Source organism: Juglans regia, chromosome 16 (genome assembly GCF_001411555.2).
Source record: "Juglans regia cultivar Chandler chromosome 16, Walnut 2.0, whole genome shotgun sequence".
NCBI classification, from domain to species: domain Eukaryota; kingdom Viridiplantae; phylum Streptophyta; class Magnoliopsida; order Fagales; family Juglandaceae; genus Juglans; species Juglans regia.
In genome coordinates, this window is record NC_049916.1 from 8378020 (window position 1) to 8397506 (window position 19487).

At 37.0% G+C, this 19487-nt stretch overlaps 1 protein-coding gene across 1 annotated transcript in view; it reads right to left on the reverse strand.

Moving 5' to 3' along the window:
* Positions 1–2896: 2896 nt before the first annotated feature.
* Positions 2897–19487, reverse strand: part of LOC108997629 (nuclear pore complex protein NUP155) — a 38401-nt gene continuing 21810 nt past the window's right edge. The window contains exons 4-13 of the mRNA XM_018973978.2: positions 16500–16762; positions 14745–16398; positions 14452–14664; positions 14027–14274; positions 13503–13917; positions 13083–13288; positions 11137–11494; positions 5650–5868; positions 5182–5510; positions 2897–3143 (exon numbers count right to left, since the gene is read on the reverse strand). Of these exons, the coding sequence (XP_018829523.2) occupies positions 3023–3143; positions 5182–5510; positions 5650–5868; positions 11137–11494; positions 13083–13288; positions 13503–13917; positions 14027–14274; positions 14452–14664; positions 14745–16398; positions 16500–16762 (4026 nt within the window). The 3' untranslated portion in view covers positions 2897–3022. The remainder of the gene's footprint in view (positions 3144–5181; positions 5511–5649; positions 5869–11136; positions 11495–13082; positions 13289–13502; positions 13918–14026; positions 14275–14451; positions 14665–14744; positions 16399–16499; positions 16763–19487) is intronic.

Sequence of the window (19487 nt, forward strand, 5' to 3'; positions counted from 1 at the left end):
TTAGTTGAGTTAAGTTCTCTATAAATTATAGTCAGTTAAGAATAGTGAGTTTTATGAGACCACCTAAAATAAATTTAAATATATTTAGATGTTAAAATGAGTTAAGATGTATTTATATAAAATTGAAAAAACTTATGGATCTCGCGTGTAAAGATGTGTTGAGTTAACAAAGGTTGTGGGTCTCATGTGTAAAGAGGTTTTGAGTTGAGATGAGTTTAGTGATTTGAGAGTTGGGTATTTGAATGTTAGAAGATGCCTAAATCTAAAACGGCCAAGGAACCAAATGCAGTCTACCTCGTTTGTTTTCATAGATGAGTTGAGATTAAAGTTACAAGTTGAATAAAATATTATTAGAATATATTTTTTTAATATTATTTTTATTTTGAGATTTGAAAAATTTAAATTGTTTACTTTATTTTGTGTGAGAATTTAAAAATGTTGTAATAATTAGATGAGATGAGTTGAGAGGAGTTGTGAAAACAAACGAGGTACAAAATACAATTATATGAGAAATGATTAATTTTAGGATAGTTTTAGAGATGGAAAATGATATTTGAAATTATTTGAAGTGCAAGTTGAAAATGATATTTGTAATTATTTGATGTGTAAGTTTCGTACACTTATTTTGAAAAAAGTAAATAAATATACGATTTATATAAAAAAATTATTTTTTTAATGATAAACTCTATTTTTTTCAAAAGAGTAAGCAGAGCTAACATATCTTAAAATTGTATATAATATTACTTTTTAGAGATACTCCAAACATGAATTGAAGGTGCATTTTTATAGAAGATCCTAGTAAAGTGATTGCTGTTGAACTCTTGTCCCACATTATATAGGTCGGAGGAGCCATAAAGTTGCCAACTAAAAGTGGCAACAAGAAAAAGATTTGGTAGTTTCACGGGCTACCCAAAAGATACAGGTGGTTAGATAGTGCATATTATCACAAGAGTTATGCAACATACAAGTGTGTATTAATACGCTATTTGTAATAAGAATAATGTTAGATATAATTATCAGTTATGTAAGTATCGTACATAAAAAAAGAGTGTGGTTCACTTTTAAAAAAATAATTTTTCATGTGAGTCTTATATTTACTCATTTTTTTTTAAAAAAAGTGTGAGATGTTTGTGCATTTTATGACTATAAATATCATTTATCTTATAACAAATAAGACAATATCAAGTAGGACATAATCAACTTTAAAATATGTTAAAAGTACTACTTATTTTTAAAGATAGCTTATGCGGCTTCCACATCGGCAGTAATTTTATTTTACAGTTATTTTTCATTTCGAAGTGTTTTCTTTTTCATTTTGCAGTTGATTTTAAGTTCTTTTATTTTTTATTTTTATATAATATGCTAATGATCTAGCATGCTAATTATATCCCTTTTTTGTTGGTTATGTATTTGTGATGTGTCATCGTATAATTAGTTTTAGATGTGACATGTGAGTACCATGCTAGCCATTAAATTAACATATATTGGACAAAGTAATCACTTCGAAATTCAAAATATACAACAAGGATATTTAAAAAAAAAATAGAGTAATGTTGAATATAGTCTTAGGGTATGTAAATTTGTACACTCTCTTGAAAAAAGTGAGACCTACCATTAAGAAAAATATTTTTTCATGTAGATTTCAAATTTGTCAATTTTCTTAAAATAAATGTACAAAATTTGCACACTGCCTACCAAAATGAAGGTGGAAGGGAAGCGCTCACATTGGTCAACTGAGAATGGAGTAAGCCTAGCATGGCGCCAAGGGCGTTTGAGATCAAATAACCCTTTGTGTGCATAGGGTTTGAGATTGGGGCGGGCCCACATTCATAAGTGGGGGCCATTGCCGTCCTAAGATTTTTTTTAAAGAGAAATACTTTAGTCACAAATGAATTACACAAAAAGAAATCTACAAACTGGTATAGCTTGATGTAGTACGTTAAATTGTAAAGTTACTTTTTATGTAAAATAAATCTAACGTATCATATGAATTTATATCAATTTGTGAATTTATTTTTGTATAATCTATTTATGCTTGTAATAGTTCTCTTTTTAAAAACCTATAGAGATATAAAAGTTTTCAAAATCATCTCCTAAATTACAGCTTTGACCCCAAGATAAATTATATCATCTAATCTCGTTCCATTGTAAGTTTTTTCCTTTTTCAATTTGATTTTTTCACAATCAATCATGCACAACTATTCCATTCAATTGAGTACACGCTATTTCAAAATAGTCTGAATAAATAAATTATTTAATCTAAAAGTCTAAAACTAAAAAAATATATTATCTTTTCTTATCACCGGCTACCAAAAGTAAAAGTTTTCATGTAACATCACATTTTATATTTCCAATGCTATAAACTCAATGACCCTTATTCATATATTTTTATGTGTTGATTATTTTCCTCCTTGCACTTTTCTAACGATTCCAAATTATAGAATTGATTGGATTATTCCTATCTTGTTACTCTCTCAATTCACCCATTTGTAAAAGTCTCAAGCAAAATAAGAATTTTTCGTATATAATTTTATGATGTATAATTATTATTATTTTTATATAATTACGTGCCAAAAAACAACTCCCTAGCCGCCTAGTGAGTCAATAGGGTTGGGACAATGCTGCCTCCATGCACAAGCCTACCGTGCGCAAAGGGGATGAAGACTAGCCCACACACATAAAAAAAGGTTAGGTTTGGCCTCAGCCTCTCGGTGCTGCGCATCCCCAACTGTAATATGTGAAGGCAGAGGATAGAGGTCTATCCCCCGGGTGATTCTATTTTTTTATTAAAAAAAAAACATCTGTATTTGATTTTTTTTATTTTTTTATAGTTTATTTTTTACATTTTAATTTATTTCTTAGTATTTTCTACATGATTTTAGACATTTTCTAATAATAATCAAGTGCCAAGTACTCATAACATTATCATATCCAATTTGAATATTTTATAGCATTTCTATTTAGAGAACCAATATCTAAAAGATAACACTCATACAACACCATAAACCGTACAAGAAAACTGTCAAAAATTATTATTAAAAGAAAAAGAACTTATCAGTGACTCTTCGAGTTCTCGAAAGCCTCGGTAAACGGCCTCTGTCTGGTTCTGCGGAAGGGCCAACCTCCGAACCTCAGTCATATACCTGCTATTCCAAATTCAATGAGACGAAAAGTAAATCTTGAATATGCCTTCTATGCAGTTCCTAAAGCATATACTAAAACTTGATGGTTTGGAACCTAGCTTATCTTTCTTGTAATGTGAAAGAAGGACCATTAAATTGTGAGCTCAAATTATTTTCTCTACTGCTATTAGGCATGGGCCTAGCAACCAAAAAAAAAGAAAAAAACAGAGCAGATACAGCTACATGTGACATCCCAAATCCCACCTTATCAACTCAAAATGCAAGTCAAATGAAAGTTGGCTAGAAGTTGATAACCATCTAAATTGTCAACTTGTGGAAGGAAGATTTGTTATCAAAGTAACAAATTCGTACAAATAGATAGAATTCTCCATTTCCCTATGTGTTTTCAGTTTTGGTAATTTCAAGCCCTGGGAGAAAGAAAGAAAAAGAGGCAAGAACATCCCAACAGTCGTAGTGGGAGTGGAACTCAATTCAGAAGTGGAGCACTACTTTCAACGAGAAAAAACAAGAACACAGTTCAAAACAAAATGGTTAAAATATAGCCCGAGTATACATCCAACAACCAGAAGACAATAATGGATCAAGAAAGCAAAAATTAAAGACAAATTACTCGAAGATCTCCACAATCAGGTTTGTACTGGGACTCCAAATTAAAACATTCCAACATAAAGACATTGCACAAAATTTACTACAGAACTATAGGAAACCCCAAGACGCAGTCATTTGTGATAGGCTGCTAATGAAACTCTGGTATCAATGTGTTTCTATGAAAGCTTAACAGTGGTTGGGAATCACACCGAAATTTTGCTCTTCAAAAGTAGTTGATTCTACTTATACATTGCAAATGAAGTGGATCCAGCCTGTTCCACATTCAGCACACCCCAGATAGTCCCAAGAGAACACCCAGGGGTTGGCTCAAGTGGTAAAGGCTTTGGTCTTGGTGGTATGCTCCCTCTAGGTCTAGGGTTTGAATCCTCTTTGGTGCAAACCTAGGGGGCCATCAGACTAGGGGATTTTTCACTTGAATTACCCGAGGTGTACTTGCGGGAAACTTCTTGCCAAGGGCTCGTGCACCCCCGGGATTAGTTGGAATGTTGTTCCCAGACACCCGGTGCCAATAAAAAAAAAAAGACATTCCCACGAAACCAATGGATCCTTACCCTCCCAAGAACCATAAAGCAATAGAAAAAGAATATAACTAAATGTGACATTATAAAAAACATATCAGCCTCCAAAGTTACTACTTTGGCAACCAAACATCCACCTCTGTATTCACAAGCTTCTCAATCTTAATTATATCGGTTCTTTAATTACTCCGTTGAGCAAAGCAAAACAGCTTAATGGGTCCTCATACTATCGAACTTATTCACCAACACGATAAATCTGAGGCTCTAACATGACAGCCAAATTCATAAGTGCTTCCTCTATTCGTTTTGTAAATAACTGAATAAACTATACCTATAAAAAATTAACTGAATAAACTATATGAAAAAAATTATGTTGACAACATTCATCTAGATAAAAGAACCGGGATGATAATCATACTTGTAGAAATAACTTTAACATGCATTTGAAGGACATTAACTCATATAGGGAACTGGGGACAGAAAAATGACATCTATGAGTGGTGTCGGCCCTTTTCTAGTTTAAAGAAGTATGATATTTTATAGCATACCGACCAGATATGTAACACTAATTAATCATTCTTGATTAACAATTTTGGGCGGCAGCCCATAGACTATCAATATGCCATGAATAATGAGATGCCATTAGAAATGGGTGAGGGTTTTATGTTTGTGTACTACTTAATCAGACAGAACATGCAAGGTGAACTTGCAAGAAACATTTGAGACCATAACCCAAAATTTTCATTTCATACAGTAGCATGACATTCGAAAGTCAATTTGAGGATCCAACCGGGAAATGAAGGCTAACCAACAAAATGATCCCATATAACATAAATAATAAGTCAATTCATATGATACGAGGAAAAAAACAATTCGTATAATAAGAGGAACATGAAAAATAACGAGTTTACCTATTTGCTGCACTTGTGATCTTATCTCTAACTCCTTGGTTAATGACTGCTGTTTGCTCAAGTGAAAATGTTCCACCTAATATTAAAGAAGCCCCCGTTGCGCTAGTACCGATTCTCTGTGCAAATACAGACATTGCCCACTCACGAAGTACCAGTAGCACTGATCGGAGAAGGCGTAACCTGAGCTTTGGTGATGGCAAAATAGCTCCATTTGATAATAATTGGTCGTAAGTGTTCAACACAGGTTCTGTTGCACCCTTGCAAGCAGCAAGGAGAGCTCTTGCAACATCTTCTTCTCCAACAGATTCAATGCCAGATTCAGATCTCTCCTGAAATAAGGATGACACATGAAGGCAAAACTCAAATATTTCCACACGTTTCTAGGCTCAAAAAGGGAAAAAAAGGCAACACTCTTGCTTGCTGTAAATATTAATTAGCTAAAGCTGCAAAAATATATGCAAAATCTACCAGCGCAGCCTTCTCAAGGTGAAGGCAGAGAGTGTCCAAAGGTAAAACAGCTCCATCTCCGGGATAAATGTGTGAACCGACTCTTTTCAGTACTGAACATGCTTCAGCAATTCCGCCCCTTGAAAGAGCCTGATCAATAAGTCTAGCACAGGTTTCTCTTACAATGCTACTATCAGCATCACCGGAATAGTTTGCAAAGTACAGCATTTCCAGACATATCTGAACAAAGGAAAGGAAAAGAAAGGGACTTTTTAATAAGATGGAGAAAAGAAAAAAAACATAATTTCAATTACAGCACATTCCATTTTTTAAAAGATATAACAAATTGTTTTAAGGTTGGATCTGCTGTCAATCTGGCCAAAATTAAATTTACTACTAATACCCAAAATGCATTTTTTTTTTCCAAGAAAGGAGAGGTCAAAGCCTCTTATTATTAATAAGCCCCCACTGAGGTGGAGGAAAACCAATAATAACAACTCGAAGAAAACAATACATCAATGTCTCGACATCCAAATCCATTAACTGGGCATTTGTGATCTGAAACAACCACAGACAGCCCATGGCAAAATACCAACTCGAATGGCCAAACACCACTAGCACCCCATTATTAGCAAAACTCAACCCTGCTAAATCCTAAAACACACGTCCATAATCTAGCGGAGTCCCTTTTATTTATTTATTTTATAAATAAGAAAAATTTTATTAAAATGAATGAAGTAGGCGTAGCCCAAATACACATGGAGTATACAAAAGAAACACCTAGTTACATTCTAGGAACCAGAAAAATCATTAACACTAAATCCATTGAGTACATGCAGAAAACCAAATAACTAAGGTGTGCATGAAGAGATTTCAAAGTTTCTCCAAAGTGCGCTCCCCATTTTTAAAGCTCCTATCATTACTTTCAACCCATATACGCCACATTAAGACCTACGGGAATCAATCTCCAAACTGCAGCCACCTGGAGACAACCTTGGAGACCACTCCAACAAGCTAAGAGATCCACTACCCTCCTAGGCATCACCCATGCAATTCCAGTCCTACTGAATAGCTCTTTACCATAATACCCTTGCCACCTAGTGGAGTCCTATGAAGGCATCAACCTCAAAATCATGGCCCACTCTGAAAAAACTAACATTCCCCTTGGAGGAACAACTAGTTACCTTTAATACATAACCTATTAAGCTTCTCTGCACTAAATACCTCTGAGAAAGCTTCTCTGGGGGCCCCATCTCAACCCCATCCTCTTTCGATGCCACAACCCTGCTTCATGGGTCCCATAAGCTTCACTAGAACACCACCCGCCACAAGCATAACTCAAGGGCTGCAAATGAACCAAGTTGAGTCGAATTTGAACAAGGGTACTCGAGCTCAATTAACATGTTTACTCGTTCGAACTCGGCTTGAACTCAAATAAAACTCGAATATCCTTGTTTGAACTTGGCTCATTAACCATTAATGCTGTTTGAATTCGGCTTGAGCTCAACTAAAAATAAACAAACAACTTGAGCTCAAACTTGTTTTTTATTTTTATTTTTGGAAATTTCTGAATTTTATCTTTTGAATAATATTTTTTTTTTTTAATTTTTCAAAAAACTCTCCATTTAACTATTCAACCAAATTGTTATGATTAAAAAAATTCTTATGGTATAACTTTTTATAAAACAGTTCTTCTATATACAGGCAACTTCACGCATGAAGATGCACATGAATCTGCCATGTCAGCACATATTTTATTATAAAAAAAAAAGAAGAAAAGAGAAGAGAAAAACACGAAAAAGAGAGAAGAGCTGGTTCTGCTCCTGTGAGAAACCAGTGAGCAAACTGCAAACCCAGATCCAATCGACTTGCAGGAGGTTTTGTTTCTCTATTCCTCTGTTTCAGTGTGCAAACTGCAAACCCACCTCCAACCAAAGCGTTAGATCCTTCACGGAGAAGAAAGAAGACGAGGCTCCTTCTTCGCGACCCACCTCCTTGTCAGATCTGAAGGTCGGCTGCACTCCGCAGCTCTGCCACCACTCCGCGTTGTCTCTGGTTGGTGCTCTTGCTTTGCTTGCGTCCATTTTTTTTTTTTTTTTTTGAAAAGAAGCCCATGACTATGAAATTAGAAGTAGCAAAACACATCAAATCTTTAACATGGTATATTAACCAGAAAATGGTTAAGGCATTGCATTTTCGTTTCCCACTTACAATGTGAATGGAAGACAGACAATAACTCTAGCAGTAAATGTAATAGTTGCAGATGATCATATTCAAGCTGTAAAACAGCTGGGAAAAGCTTATTCAGCAGGTGTCCATAGAATTCATCATCATCCAACGGGGGAATGGAGATGGGGGAGGAGATGGAGGAGAGGAGAATCAAACAGGGGAATGGAGGAGAATGGAGAAGGAAAGAAGGGGATCATGAAATGCACCGTATGCACGAATCAAACACACCATTTCGTTCTTATTTTTCTCTCTCACCAGCATTCCTTGCAATTTTCACTCCCGCCCTCTGTTTCTCTGATACACTCCGTTTTATTTTTGAGCTGGCATGTCAGGTTGTTCGTCTGCAAGGTGTCCGCAAAATGGACCGAGGATAGACTTTTTCTTTATAAGATAAATGTAATAAACTAAACTATTTAATACATACAGATAACATCATAAATCAAAAGTTCTAGTTGTATGATATATTATTATACAAATTATCCTATACACACTTTGGGAACATAATATATCTATATATATTAAATAACTACAAATAAATTAGTAATATATAATTAAATATATAAAATATAACTAACATGTAATAAATATAACATGTGCATATATAAAACATATTATGAGCTTCAAAACGAGCTCAAACGAATCAAGTGGAGCTTATATGAGCTTTGTTCACGAGCCTAAACCGAGTTGAGCCTAGTTTATACGAGTTTTGCTTGTTTAATATTCGAACCTATATTAGTTTTTGTGAACATCTCATTCATTAAATGAACTGAGTTCGAACTGAGTATACACAAGCTGCGCTTCAGTTGTTCACGAACTGCTCTGTTCATTTGCAGCCCTAAGTGTAACCAAATTTAGAATCTACTACCACTTTCCACAAGGCTTCCCTTTCATTTTGGTAAGGCCAAATCCACTTCCCTAGAAGAGCTTTGTTAAACAAAGTAAATTTCAAACCCCCAAGCCTCCCTCAGAAATCAGAGAGCACATATTGGCTCGGTGAGACACAATAGGATATGTTTTTGACAAGTAATAATGATTTTATTGATGAAAATAATAGGATATTAACCATGGATAACTTGAGAAAGAGATATATCATAACAATGGATCAGTGTTATATGTGCAAGTAGAATGGGAAAATATTAATCATCTTCTGCTAAATTATGAATTTTCCAAGAACTTATTGACAGCATTACTCATCACTTTTGATACAAATTAGGTTATGCCTTGATGGGTGGTCGAATTGTTGGCATGTTGATGGAATCCCTAGAAACTCAGAAGTTTGGAGGCTGGCCACCATGAGCTTAATGGTGCTTATGTGGTGTATCTAGCAAGAGTGTGATGTTCAAACTTTCAATGACAGATAATATTAAAAGCCATAATATTCCACTCCCTCAATGTTTGGATGGCTGCTCAAAACAGCTCTCAATAATCTAGTCTTCTAGACTCTTTAAGGGTTTTTGCTCTCTTTTATTTTCTTACTAGTTGGGTGCATTATTTTGCATACTTCTTGTGCACTTCATTTGTGGCCCTCTGCATATTTATAAAATTGCATGACACATAAAAAAATAAAATAGGATTAAGTACAAAAATAGTTCCTGGGGTTTGCTCTGAAATCAAATTGCTCCTGACTTCTTTTTATTGACCTTCTTAGTGTGGTTTTGATAAAGATCAAATTGGTCAGTTAGAAGCGCCACATCAGCCAATCAACTTTCAACACTTGTCACTCGAGTTAAAAAAACTAAAAAAATGTAAAGAAAATTCAACTTAAAAACAATTTGATAAATCCCCTCCCCGTTTAGGGAGGGTTGGCTGGTGGGAGAGTATCTGGGTGTGTAACGCCCCAATGGAAGGCCTAAACCACATGGCCTATACTCCAAAAGGACTAGTCAATGATACAATTAGAGCCCCATTGGAACCTTATAAAGAGCAAGAACTTCTCCTTCTCAAGCAATGTGAGATCCTATACACCACCTACCCTTATCCATATCATATGGAGTATCACAATCTACCCCCCTTAAATTCCCGACGTCCTCGTCGGGCCTGTCCATTGTAGGTGGTATGGCTCAAGTCCCACATTTCTGGTTGGAATAGACTCTGATACCATTTGTAACGCCCCAATGGAAGGCCCAAACCACATGGCCTATACTCCAAAAGGACTAGTCAATAATACAATTAGAACCCCATTGGAACCTTATAAAGAGCAAGAACTTCTCCTTCCCAAGCAATGTGGGATCCCATACACCACCTACCCTTATCCATATCATATGGGGTATCACAATGTTTAGTAGTAGCACACTGGCTCCTCTAAAATTCTAAAATGTCTTTTCGGGAACGGGGTGTTACAGGATGGCCCAAACCAGGCCTCCCAAAGTTGGCTCTAAGCCAGTCCACCCTCAATGTGAGCTACCTCTGGGTCCCTACTCCAACCACCGCAGCACCACCTTTCCTGGGGTAATTTTTTTTTTTTTTTTTAATTTTTTGTATTCTTTTATTTAAGTGGCAGGCGACGAATGTTGATTGATTGGCGTGGCTCTTCTAATGGATTTCCAACGGTAGGGATCAATTTCATCTTTATTAAAACTGAATAAAAAGTTCAATATAAAAAGCCAGGGAGTAATTGATTTCAGAACAAACCACAAGAACTATTTTTGTATTTAACCCAAAAAACTAAACAGTTTTGTGTAACTACAAAGCAATGCCTAGGTGGATTTAATAGTGTATCTATGTACAGTTTTTCTTCTTAAATAAACACAAATTAAAAGAGAAGATGAAAAAGGGGAAAAGAATGCCTCTATATCGATAGAATGGACAGAGCAAAGAGGATGATAGAAAGACACAAGAACAACAAATATAAATGGCCAATTCATACTTATCATCCACCCCTAAGCAAGAAATATGATTTTCCAACAAAACTTGATGATGCATTGAAATCTATTTTGCAAAATAACCAAATTCATAATGAAATTTCAGATAAAGAAGAAACAGCTGTATGGAACGGCATATCTTCAGTTTAACATGTTTTGAACTTTCAAGGTAGTAGTACTGTGGAAATTATACAAAACCTACCAAAACACCAAAGCAAGCGCAACTAAAATTGTAAATAACGATAGAATACAGAACTTAAGTATTTTTTAGCATTTATCTTTGGTTCATTATTATCTCGTTTTGTCTAATGCAGCAAGATGTATTCTTAAATAGTTATGATATTAAAACAATTCAACTCATGTCAGAAAACTTCATTCCATAGTGCTTATTTATTGATGAGGAACATAAAGAAAGTACCTCCCAGAGCTCAAATGGAACGGCATACTCATTATATAGTTGAGTTATGCTCTTTAATTCTAAGGATAGCTCTTTAGCCTTTTCACGTGCAGCGCTTGGAACATTGGCAGCATCGGCAGTCAAACTGCTTTCAGGGAGTTCATTTTGAGCAGACTCAGATGTGCCAGGTGAAGCATCTAACCTGGAAGCTATAGCTTCCAGTTCTTCTTTGATCTTTATCTGAAACCGAAGAACAGCAAGCTTCCCTTCAAGCAGATCTAGCAGTCCATTGTCAAAACCAACTTGTGCAGATCCAACCAAACCATTACTGTTACTTGCATTCTTTGCCTGTAGAACTGCATTACTAAGGTACTGATACCTGTGTTTGACAAAATGTAAAAAGCTGTCATTTACACAGAGCTGGGACAATTTTATCCGACAAATTTATTCTATTGAGGGGAATGGCAGTTCTAGAAGGATCTTTGCTTTTGGCAGGAGCCTTTCAAATTCATCTTTATAGATAGACATAGTGACCGTTACATAAAAACAAGGAAGCTACAACAACTTACATTAGATTGTCTTCATTTCATAGTCCAAGTTTATTAGAGTGTTTTGAGGGTCAGAAAGTGGAATCAGTAAATGTTCCACAGAAGGGTAAAAGTTGGGTGTCTAGTAAGAGGTGTCGATAGACCAAAAATATTCTCTGAATTTGTTTCTGGTAAGTTCTCTCTCTGAAATTTTACTATGATGTCAGGGAAAAAGATCTTGGAAGGAGATTTGGCAACTTGTGCACCTTCAAAAGCATCCAATTTCATTTTGCTGCTTCGCAGGAACTATCGTCACTATGATTATTACTTCTCACTATGATTATTACTCCCTCCGTCCCATATGAAGTGTGCATTTTTGCAAACCCAACTTAACACTTCGTATCCTTGTCTCTTGAAAAGAAATTACTATTGAAGAGTTGGACTACGAGACAACCTTTAGAGGGTAATTCACAAGGTTATAAAATTTTCTATACTAAATTAAGAAAGTGGGCATTCATTTTGGAAAGTTCACACATGGAATGGGCAGAGCAAATAGAGAGAGGAATATTCATCCCAAAATAGTGCTATATGTGCAAATGCAAGAGTGACTCAACCCTGCATCTCGTACTTAAATGTCCAATTCAATGGAAGCTACAGGGGCTTTATGTACCTTCTTGGTGTACAAGAGGCGAGAACCGTGGAGGACTTCTTCAGTCAAGTTTGATTGGCTTGGGTCATGCTCGAAAGAATTATGGATCTGCTAGGTGGCAAGAGCCAACCTTTTGTGCTTTTTCATAAATATTTATCTCATAAAAAAGGTGGGAATTGTAGTTAAGGTATTGGATGGCTTAACCGGGGATTTTTTTTTTTATTGGCACCCGGGTGTCCGAGAGCAAATTCCCAACTAATCCCAGGGATGCACAGGCCCTTGGCTGAACAGGAGATTTGAAAACAAAAAGAGATGCCTGGTAAGAAAATAGATTATTATGTTTGGTATCAGGTGTTTGAAAGGATAGAATGGACACATGTTCCAAAGAAAACAAGTGCTATTGCATGAATTAAGTTTCGTTTTTCTATGGAGCCCTTTTTTGCTTTCTTGAAGGCCTCCATTTGTTATACAGGTCACTTATTTTCTTGAGTTTTTAGAATCATTATCATATGTTAATTAACATGCTTTTAAAGGGTTGATTTTCTTGTCCACTTGGCAGTACCCTTCCTGGACAGTTTTAGAATGGTGGAGTTCTTGATTGCAGTATTTGATTCTGTCTTTGATTACTTGCTTTAGTACAGATGCATTTTTCTCTCTGGTAAACTAAAGCCAAGGGTCCATTCAATTTTAGGTTATTTAAACCAAAGCAAGTTGCAAAATTAAACAATGAACCATTCTTCTGTAAATCAAAAGTTGGTAATAAAAAACCTTAATAAAGTGAAGCTGCCAACCTCTTTTCAAGAGAAGGAACATCCCCCACATCAGTTGAACGCCTCTCAGCCAGTCTTAGCAAAACATGAGCTGCAAGCATATGCTGCCGTTTCAAGACATAGTACCGTGCCAAAAGATCAAAGTACTTGGATTGATTAGAGTGTATAGGTGCTCCTGATTGACCCATAAGAGAAGTAGCTGATGTCACAGAAGAAACAACTCGAACCTACAAGACAGATAATAGAAACATGATACTAATCCTCCAGAAGGATGCTTATACAAACCAAGTGTTTTCGGAGAACTGCAAGTTTTCAACACATGGTTGCAAATGTATATACAAACAAAATTTAAGATAATGACAACAATTACCAATGCTTTAGATCAAGTCTACAATGAAATAAATAGAAATAAAAATAGTTTTAATTTTAATTTAAGAAAACCTCTTGCATAGGTTCACGGCCAGCACTTTGCAGAAAAGGCACCAAATCGGGACCTCCGTACTCCAACAACTCATTTTCAAGGCCAAACTCAATCATAGCCCTGTACAAGTACTCATGAAATATTTTGTCAGGTGATTGGACACCAAGTTGAACAATCTGGCATATATATTTCTTCCGAGAGGCCTGATCAAGGGAAGATCTTGCAGTAGCAGGCCTAGCAGGAGACCCAAATTCCCTCTGAGAAGCATCACCCTTCAAAGAACGCAAAGCACTGATAATTATCTCATAGCACTGTTCACGCTGAGCAAGTGCATATTCTCGAGTAGCTGTATCAATTTGATCATTATATGCATCACCTGCAGGGTCAAGAGCCTGTGCCTTCTGCAGCGGTAAACGAACAACAGCTTCATAGAATCTGCAATGCCCCTCTAAAGATCAGGTTCTTGACATAATAATCTAATAGAGAAATCAAGCAATCAAAAAGGACTCTGGCCTCAAGCACTCAGCTTAAAAAATCAACTGACCTTAAATCCTCAAACCGCTTGCAGACAGTTCGTAAATCAGCAGACTCTGGAACTTTACTCAAGTAGTCAAAGGCCTCTCTAGCAAGGTTCTCCTTTTCCTCAGCATCTGGAGTTACAGCAGCCCTCTCAAGACATTCGACAGCTAAGAAAAACTTGTAATCAGGCTCCTTGTAATAGCTTGGACAACCCTCCCTAAGTTTTGCACTGATATCATCAACCGTCCCTCTGCCATCAGGACCAGTATAATACTGAAGAAATGAAGAATGTCAAATTACGAAAAATATTTAAAATTGAAGATAATGTCAGATAAAACCACACATAGCCACTAAAATTGTCAGACAAGAAAAGGAAGAAACTTGTTGGCAAGTAGAAGAGCTTGTGTAAGTGGAGCTTCATTAAAGGGTTTCATCCGAACTTCCAATTACCTCCATTAGAGCTGATATCAGCATTGTAGCGAGGCGATCACCCTCCTCAGAACAAACTAGTTGATGGAATGTCAATTGAACTAATGCCTGTCTTAGATTAGCATCAAATCCCTGAACCAAGCGTGTGACATGATGCTGAGAGAGAAGTTGGAGTAAAAACAGGGCTTCGCCAGATCTAAGAAGCAACTGCCTAATACATTCCATTGCCCTCACCTTTAGCACAACAACCAAAGAGTTAGCAAATGAAATAACAAGTATAAAGACCTATGTCTACATTAGCAACTTCAACCTACCTCCATGGCAGCCAATTCTGCAGGACTATATGGTAATCTCTGCCTTTTATTAGATGTCCCACCACCATTGGAATCGACATTGCGTGAATAAGAACCAAATAAGTTCCTCATCATACTCTGGTCACCAGTACCAAAGTCCGAACCAGTTCCATAAAGGATAGAGCCTGTCAAGTCTCCTAAACCAGCTACACAGCCATAAAGTCCCCTCCTTTGGTTCCTTCTAGACCTTAGAAACTTCTCTAACGAGCGAATCTTGTTTTCAATGACTTGCATGGCCCCAACAGAGAGTCTGCATACGACTACCCCATTTTCAGGCAAGGCATCAGATGAACCTAAACCACCTTTCAGAACCATAACAGGAAGTTCCCACAGGGGAAAAAGCAACCTTGATGAGCACAAGCAGAGCCCTTCATGTGCACCTGAAAACATGGGCTCAGCCTCCTGTACAACCTGACCCATGCTAAATCCCCCAGCAGTGGTTCTAGTGTTTGACAATGCACTGCTACCTTCAACTTGTGGCATTCCAACAAGTCTTGGGTCCTCAAAAGCTTCAGCTGCCTTCTCAGCAACAACATTGCTTATAAGATTTTCAGAATGGACTATTCTTGCAGCAAGCATTAAACACATTCCAGCTGCCTCGCCAGCACCAAAACGATTGAAGAAATCTTCTAAAATTGATCTTGGTGAGTTGGATTCTAACAACCTCCTTAGAATGTCCACAGGCCTGTTTAAAACTAATTCCATCATGCCCATGGTACTGAAAATGATGATTCTCCTCCTGGGCAAAATGTGTTGGGTGGAAAGGTCACCTCTGGCCCAAAGTTTACCAGATACTTTTTCACAGGACTCCCCCGAGCTTTCAAATCCTCCAAATTCAATTTCTGAAAACAGAGACTGCACGGTATCTGCAGTATCTGGCAAGGGTAAGACATCTGCCACAAAAAGCATTCGTCCTTCTACTGGTATAGAAGAGACAGATTCCCGTAATGCACGAGAACTCCTTGTACCTGTCCCTAAACTACTTGAGAGGGACGATTGTGTGCTTGAATCTCTGTTTACAATGAGAAGTGAAGACAAGGTTGGTGGTGATGAATCAGAAAGAAGAAGAGTTCCTGCAGAATAATATGCTGTCTCAACCTTTAGTGAGAGATCCTCATTCTGAGGTCTACCAGCAAGAGACATGGCTCCCAAAGCAAGTCCACTACTGACCCCCAAAGGAGGAGAAGGCCTAGTTGTCACAACTTTTAAACAGCTTGGTTTATGATGGTTAGAATTAAATCCACCCAAGTTTCCACTAGATGGAGAAGTGGAAAGGTACATCCTTCTTCCATCAGACAAAACAGCAACAAGGTGTAGCCCCTTTGATTCCAGCAGAGATAGAGTTGAAATGCAGACAATAGATGGTTTTGTCAACCGATTCGTCGTCGCTCTTGTTCCGGTTGATTGTCTACCTCCATAATGTGCATCCCTTTGATTAATAAGATTCTTTTCTTCTGCCACTTTCTTGAGTGGACCATCACCACTTGGTCCCGTAACAAAAACCTGAAGTTTCATCTCTTCAGTACGTGTGTATAAAATTTGTCTTTCATTATCAAAAACCATTTCGACAATGGGGTCAGCAGCTCCAAATTTAAATACACTTGGTACAACCCACCTGAAAACCAAGGGTATGTTCTAGTTAATATATAGAAAATCAAATCTCAACAACGCACTTCCTAAACCAATAGTAAGGCAGACTTGAACAACAAAACATACCTTGAAATAACACTTCCTAAACCAGTAGTAAGGCAGACTTTACGACAACGCTTCTGCCAGCCCGAACCTGTTGTGTAATGCAACTCATAAATGTGGCCATCACGACCAGCCAAGAAAATACGACCCTTATCAGTACATGTAATACAAGTCATGGTGACTCCATCAGATGGTATTGTGTACTCTGGCAAAGGTTGCAATGAAACCTCTGCAAACGGATCAGTACCAACCTCCCCTCCAGAGCAGCATACTCCTACAAGAATCAACTGATAACGAAAGGATGATAAGAAAAGGTAAGATCATCACAACCTAGAGAATAAGTACTAGGTCTTGAGCCTATCACACCACTTTTTTTTCTTACAACGGGAGAAGGTGCCATTTGAGCCAGAATTCATTAGCACAATAGATGAAGTTCGTGGCTTGCAATAAATTAATCCCAATCTTGGAAAAGAAAAGGATATATTAGAAAGAAAAGAAAATTCAGCAAACCTGATTTAAAAAGAAAAAAAAAAAAAAAGAATCCTCCAATATTTTGCAAGAAAGTAATTAGGCATTTAAATAATACTCAGGAAAAGTCTTAATCAGCAGACATAAACGAGGATGGCACAGTAACCATGTAGCAATAACTTTTACCAGCATGCATTGAAAAGGTACTCTAATTTTTTTTTTTTAACTTTTCTTTAAAAATAAAATAAAATCTGAACATCTCCCTTTCCTCTGTTAAATACGAAACTCCTACTTTGTAACATACGGGTCCAAAATTAGGGTTTAGAATTATTATTATTATTATTAGTATTTTTATTATTTTTAAGATCTATTTTGAGATAGTGATTGTATTGGATTGGGTTCCTTCCACAGTCTACACCCGTATATCCGTCTATTTGATTTCCTAATTTGAATAGTTTCCTAATTGGAAACCAATTCACACATAAAAAACCCTCTCGTAAATCCTCTCTTTTCCTCATAATATTCCCTTCAGTAAACTCACAGAACCCCCACAGCCAGAACCTCCCCATGTGAAAACCAAAATTTCCCTACCCATACAGCCACCCTGCTGGAAACAACCACAGAAGACACCGCCGGTAAGTCTTCCTCCCCTCACGACGTGCGTCGACTCCTAAACCCCCCTCCGTCGCTCTCTCTCCACTGTCAAAAACCAAACAGGCCATGTGTGTTGTTGCCACCGCCCACCGTCGACCTTAGAGGACGTCGAATCACCTCACTGCAGCTACAGAACTCGCCGACCAGGCAACTCCCTCCACCTCGCACTATTCCGAGGGAACCTCCAGCTGCACCGCCATGACTTCCAGCCACCCAGTTGCATCTCTTTTCTCTCTCGTTCAAGAGCTACGACGTGAGATTGTGGAAGCAACGCTAAGAGGTAAGTAGCATGATCATAATTATGTGTGCTGTAATTATTCTGATTGTGCATAAAAAATGTGATGTTTACCTATGCAACACTACGAGCCAAGTCAAGGTTAGGCCCCTTTTCACGAATCTTGATGAATTACGATGATATGCTTATGATGCTATGCTGGTATGGATTGTTAGATGGATGAGATGTTATGAAAATCACATGTATGCCATGTAACGTTCATGTAATATTTGGATCATGTTATGCCATGCCTATGATATGCTATGTGGTGTAAAACTCATTAATATGCCATGTATAATGTTATGCCATGCACAAGAGTATGCCATGCCAGGTAAATTCATGAATGTCAAACATGTTCTCATGCATTATGAAAGTTAGCAAGAATACACATGAATGACAAGTGAACTTTAAAATTGGTCTCATGTTATGAGTGCATGTGCAAACCACGAACTCAAGCGTGGTCCACCACATGAAAGATATGATGTTTTGAGATGACACGGACCCAAACATGCTTCACCACAGGTTGCGTTATGCAGTGTCACGGACTCAGGCGTTGTTCACCATATGATATGTGATAACACGGACCCAAGCATGTTTTACAACATGTTATGATACATATGGAGTGCTATGGACTCAAGCGTAGTTCACCATATGATATGTGATAACACAGACTCAAGCGTGTTTCACTACATGTTATGATACGTTATGCAGTGCCACGGACTCAAGCATTGTTCACCAGATGTTAAGTGATAACACAAACCCAAGCGTATTTTACTACATGTTATGATATGTTACATACGGTCAACGACAATTGGACCGATGTACACATTTAATTATTGCCACTAAATAAGTGAAAGACAAGATGAACACGTCATGTATGATTGTTAGGAAATGCATGGAGTCAGTTATTCATGCATCCACGTTACATGTATTGCCATGATTATGTATGATTCCGCTCATGTTACTAATGAATGATATATGTGTTATGTGAATGTGTGACAATATATGTAAGTTTTCATAATTGAGCCTAATGTTAAACTAAGTTAAGTTTACAATATGATGTACTATTACTGAGTCTTTGACTCATTTGTTTGTTTCTATGTTTTTAAGTCCCAGATGATGATTTCGTGGATACAGAGCAGGAGTGCCAAGAGTAGAATAAATTTCCAGAGATAGTGTGTATGCTCTAGACATTTAAGCAGTGTTGGTTTCACATAGAACTAGCTTATGTCATTTCTCTTATTTCTCAGCTTTTATGTTATGAAAGACTGTCATACTATATGAGTTTTATGATTCAATAAACCAGGCAATTTCATGACTTCAAATCTCTTCACCAAGCATTATGTTATGAATGTACGTAATATTCTTGACCTACGAGAATGGGTGTTACAAATTGATATCAGAGTCCAGATCGAGAGATTTAGTAGACTTTTAAAAGAAAGAATTCTAGGATAGGAAATATCTAGGATGACTCTTAGCCAACTCAAAGTTCAAGAGAAGTTATTTACTATTATGTTTGATGCTTATTGCCATGTTCTTGATTAATTGCATGATTGATGAAATATTTGTACTATTATTTGCTCATTCGCATGAACTGTATTGTTTAGAATGGCACC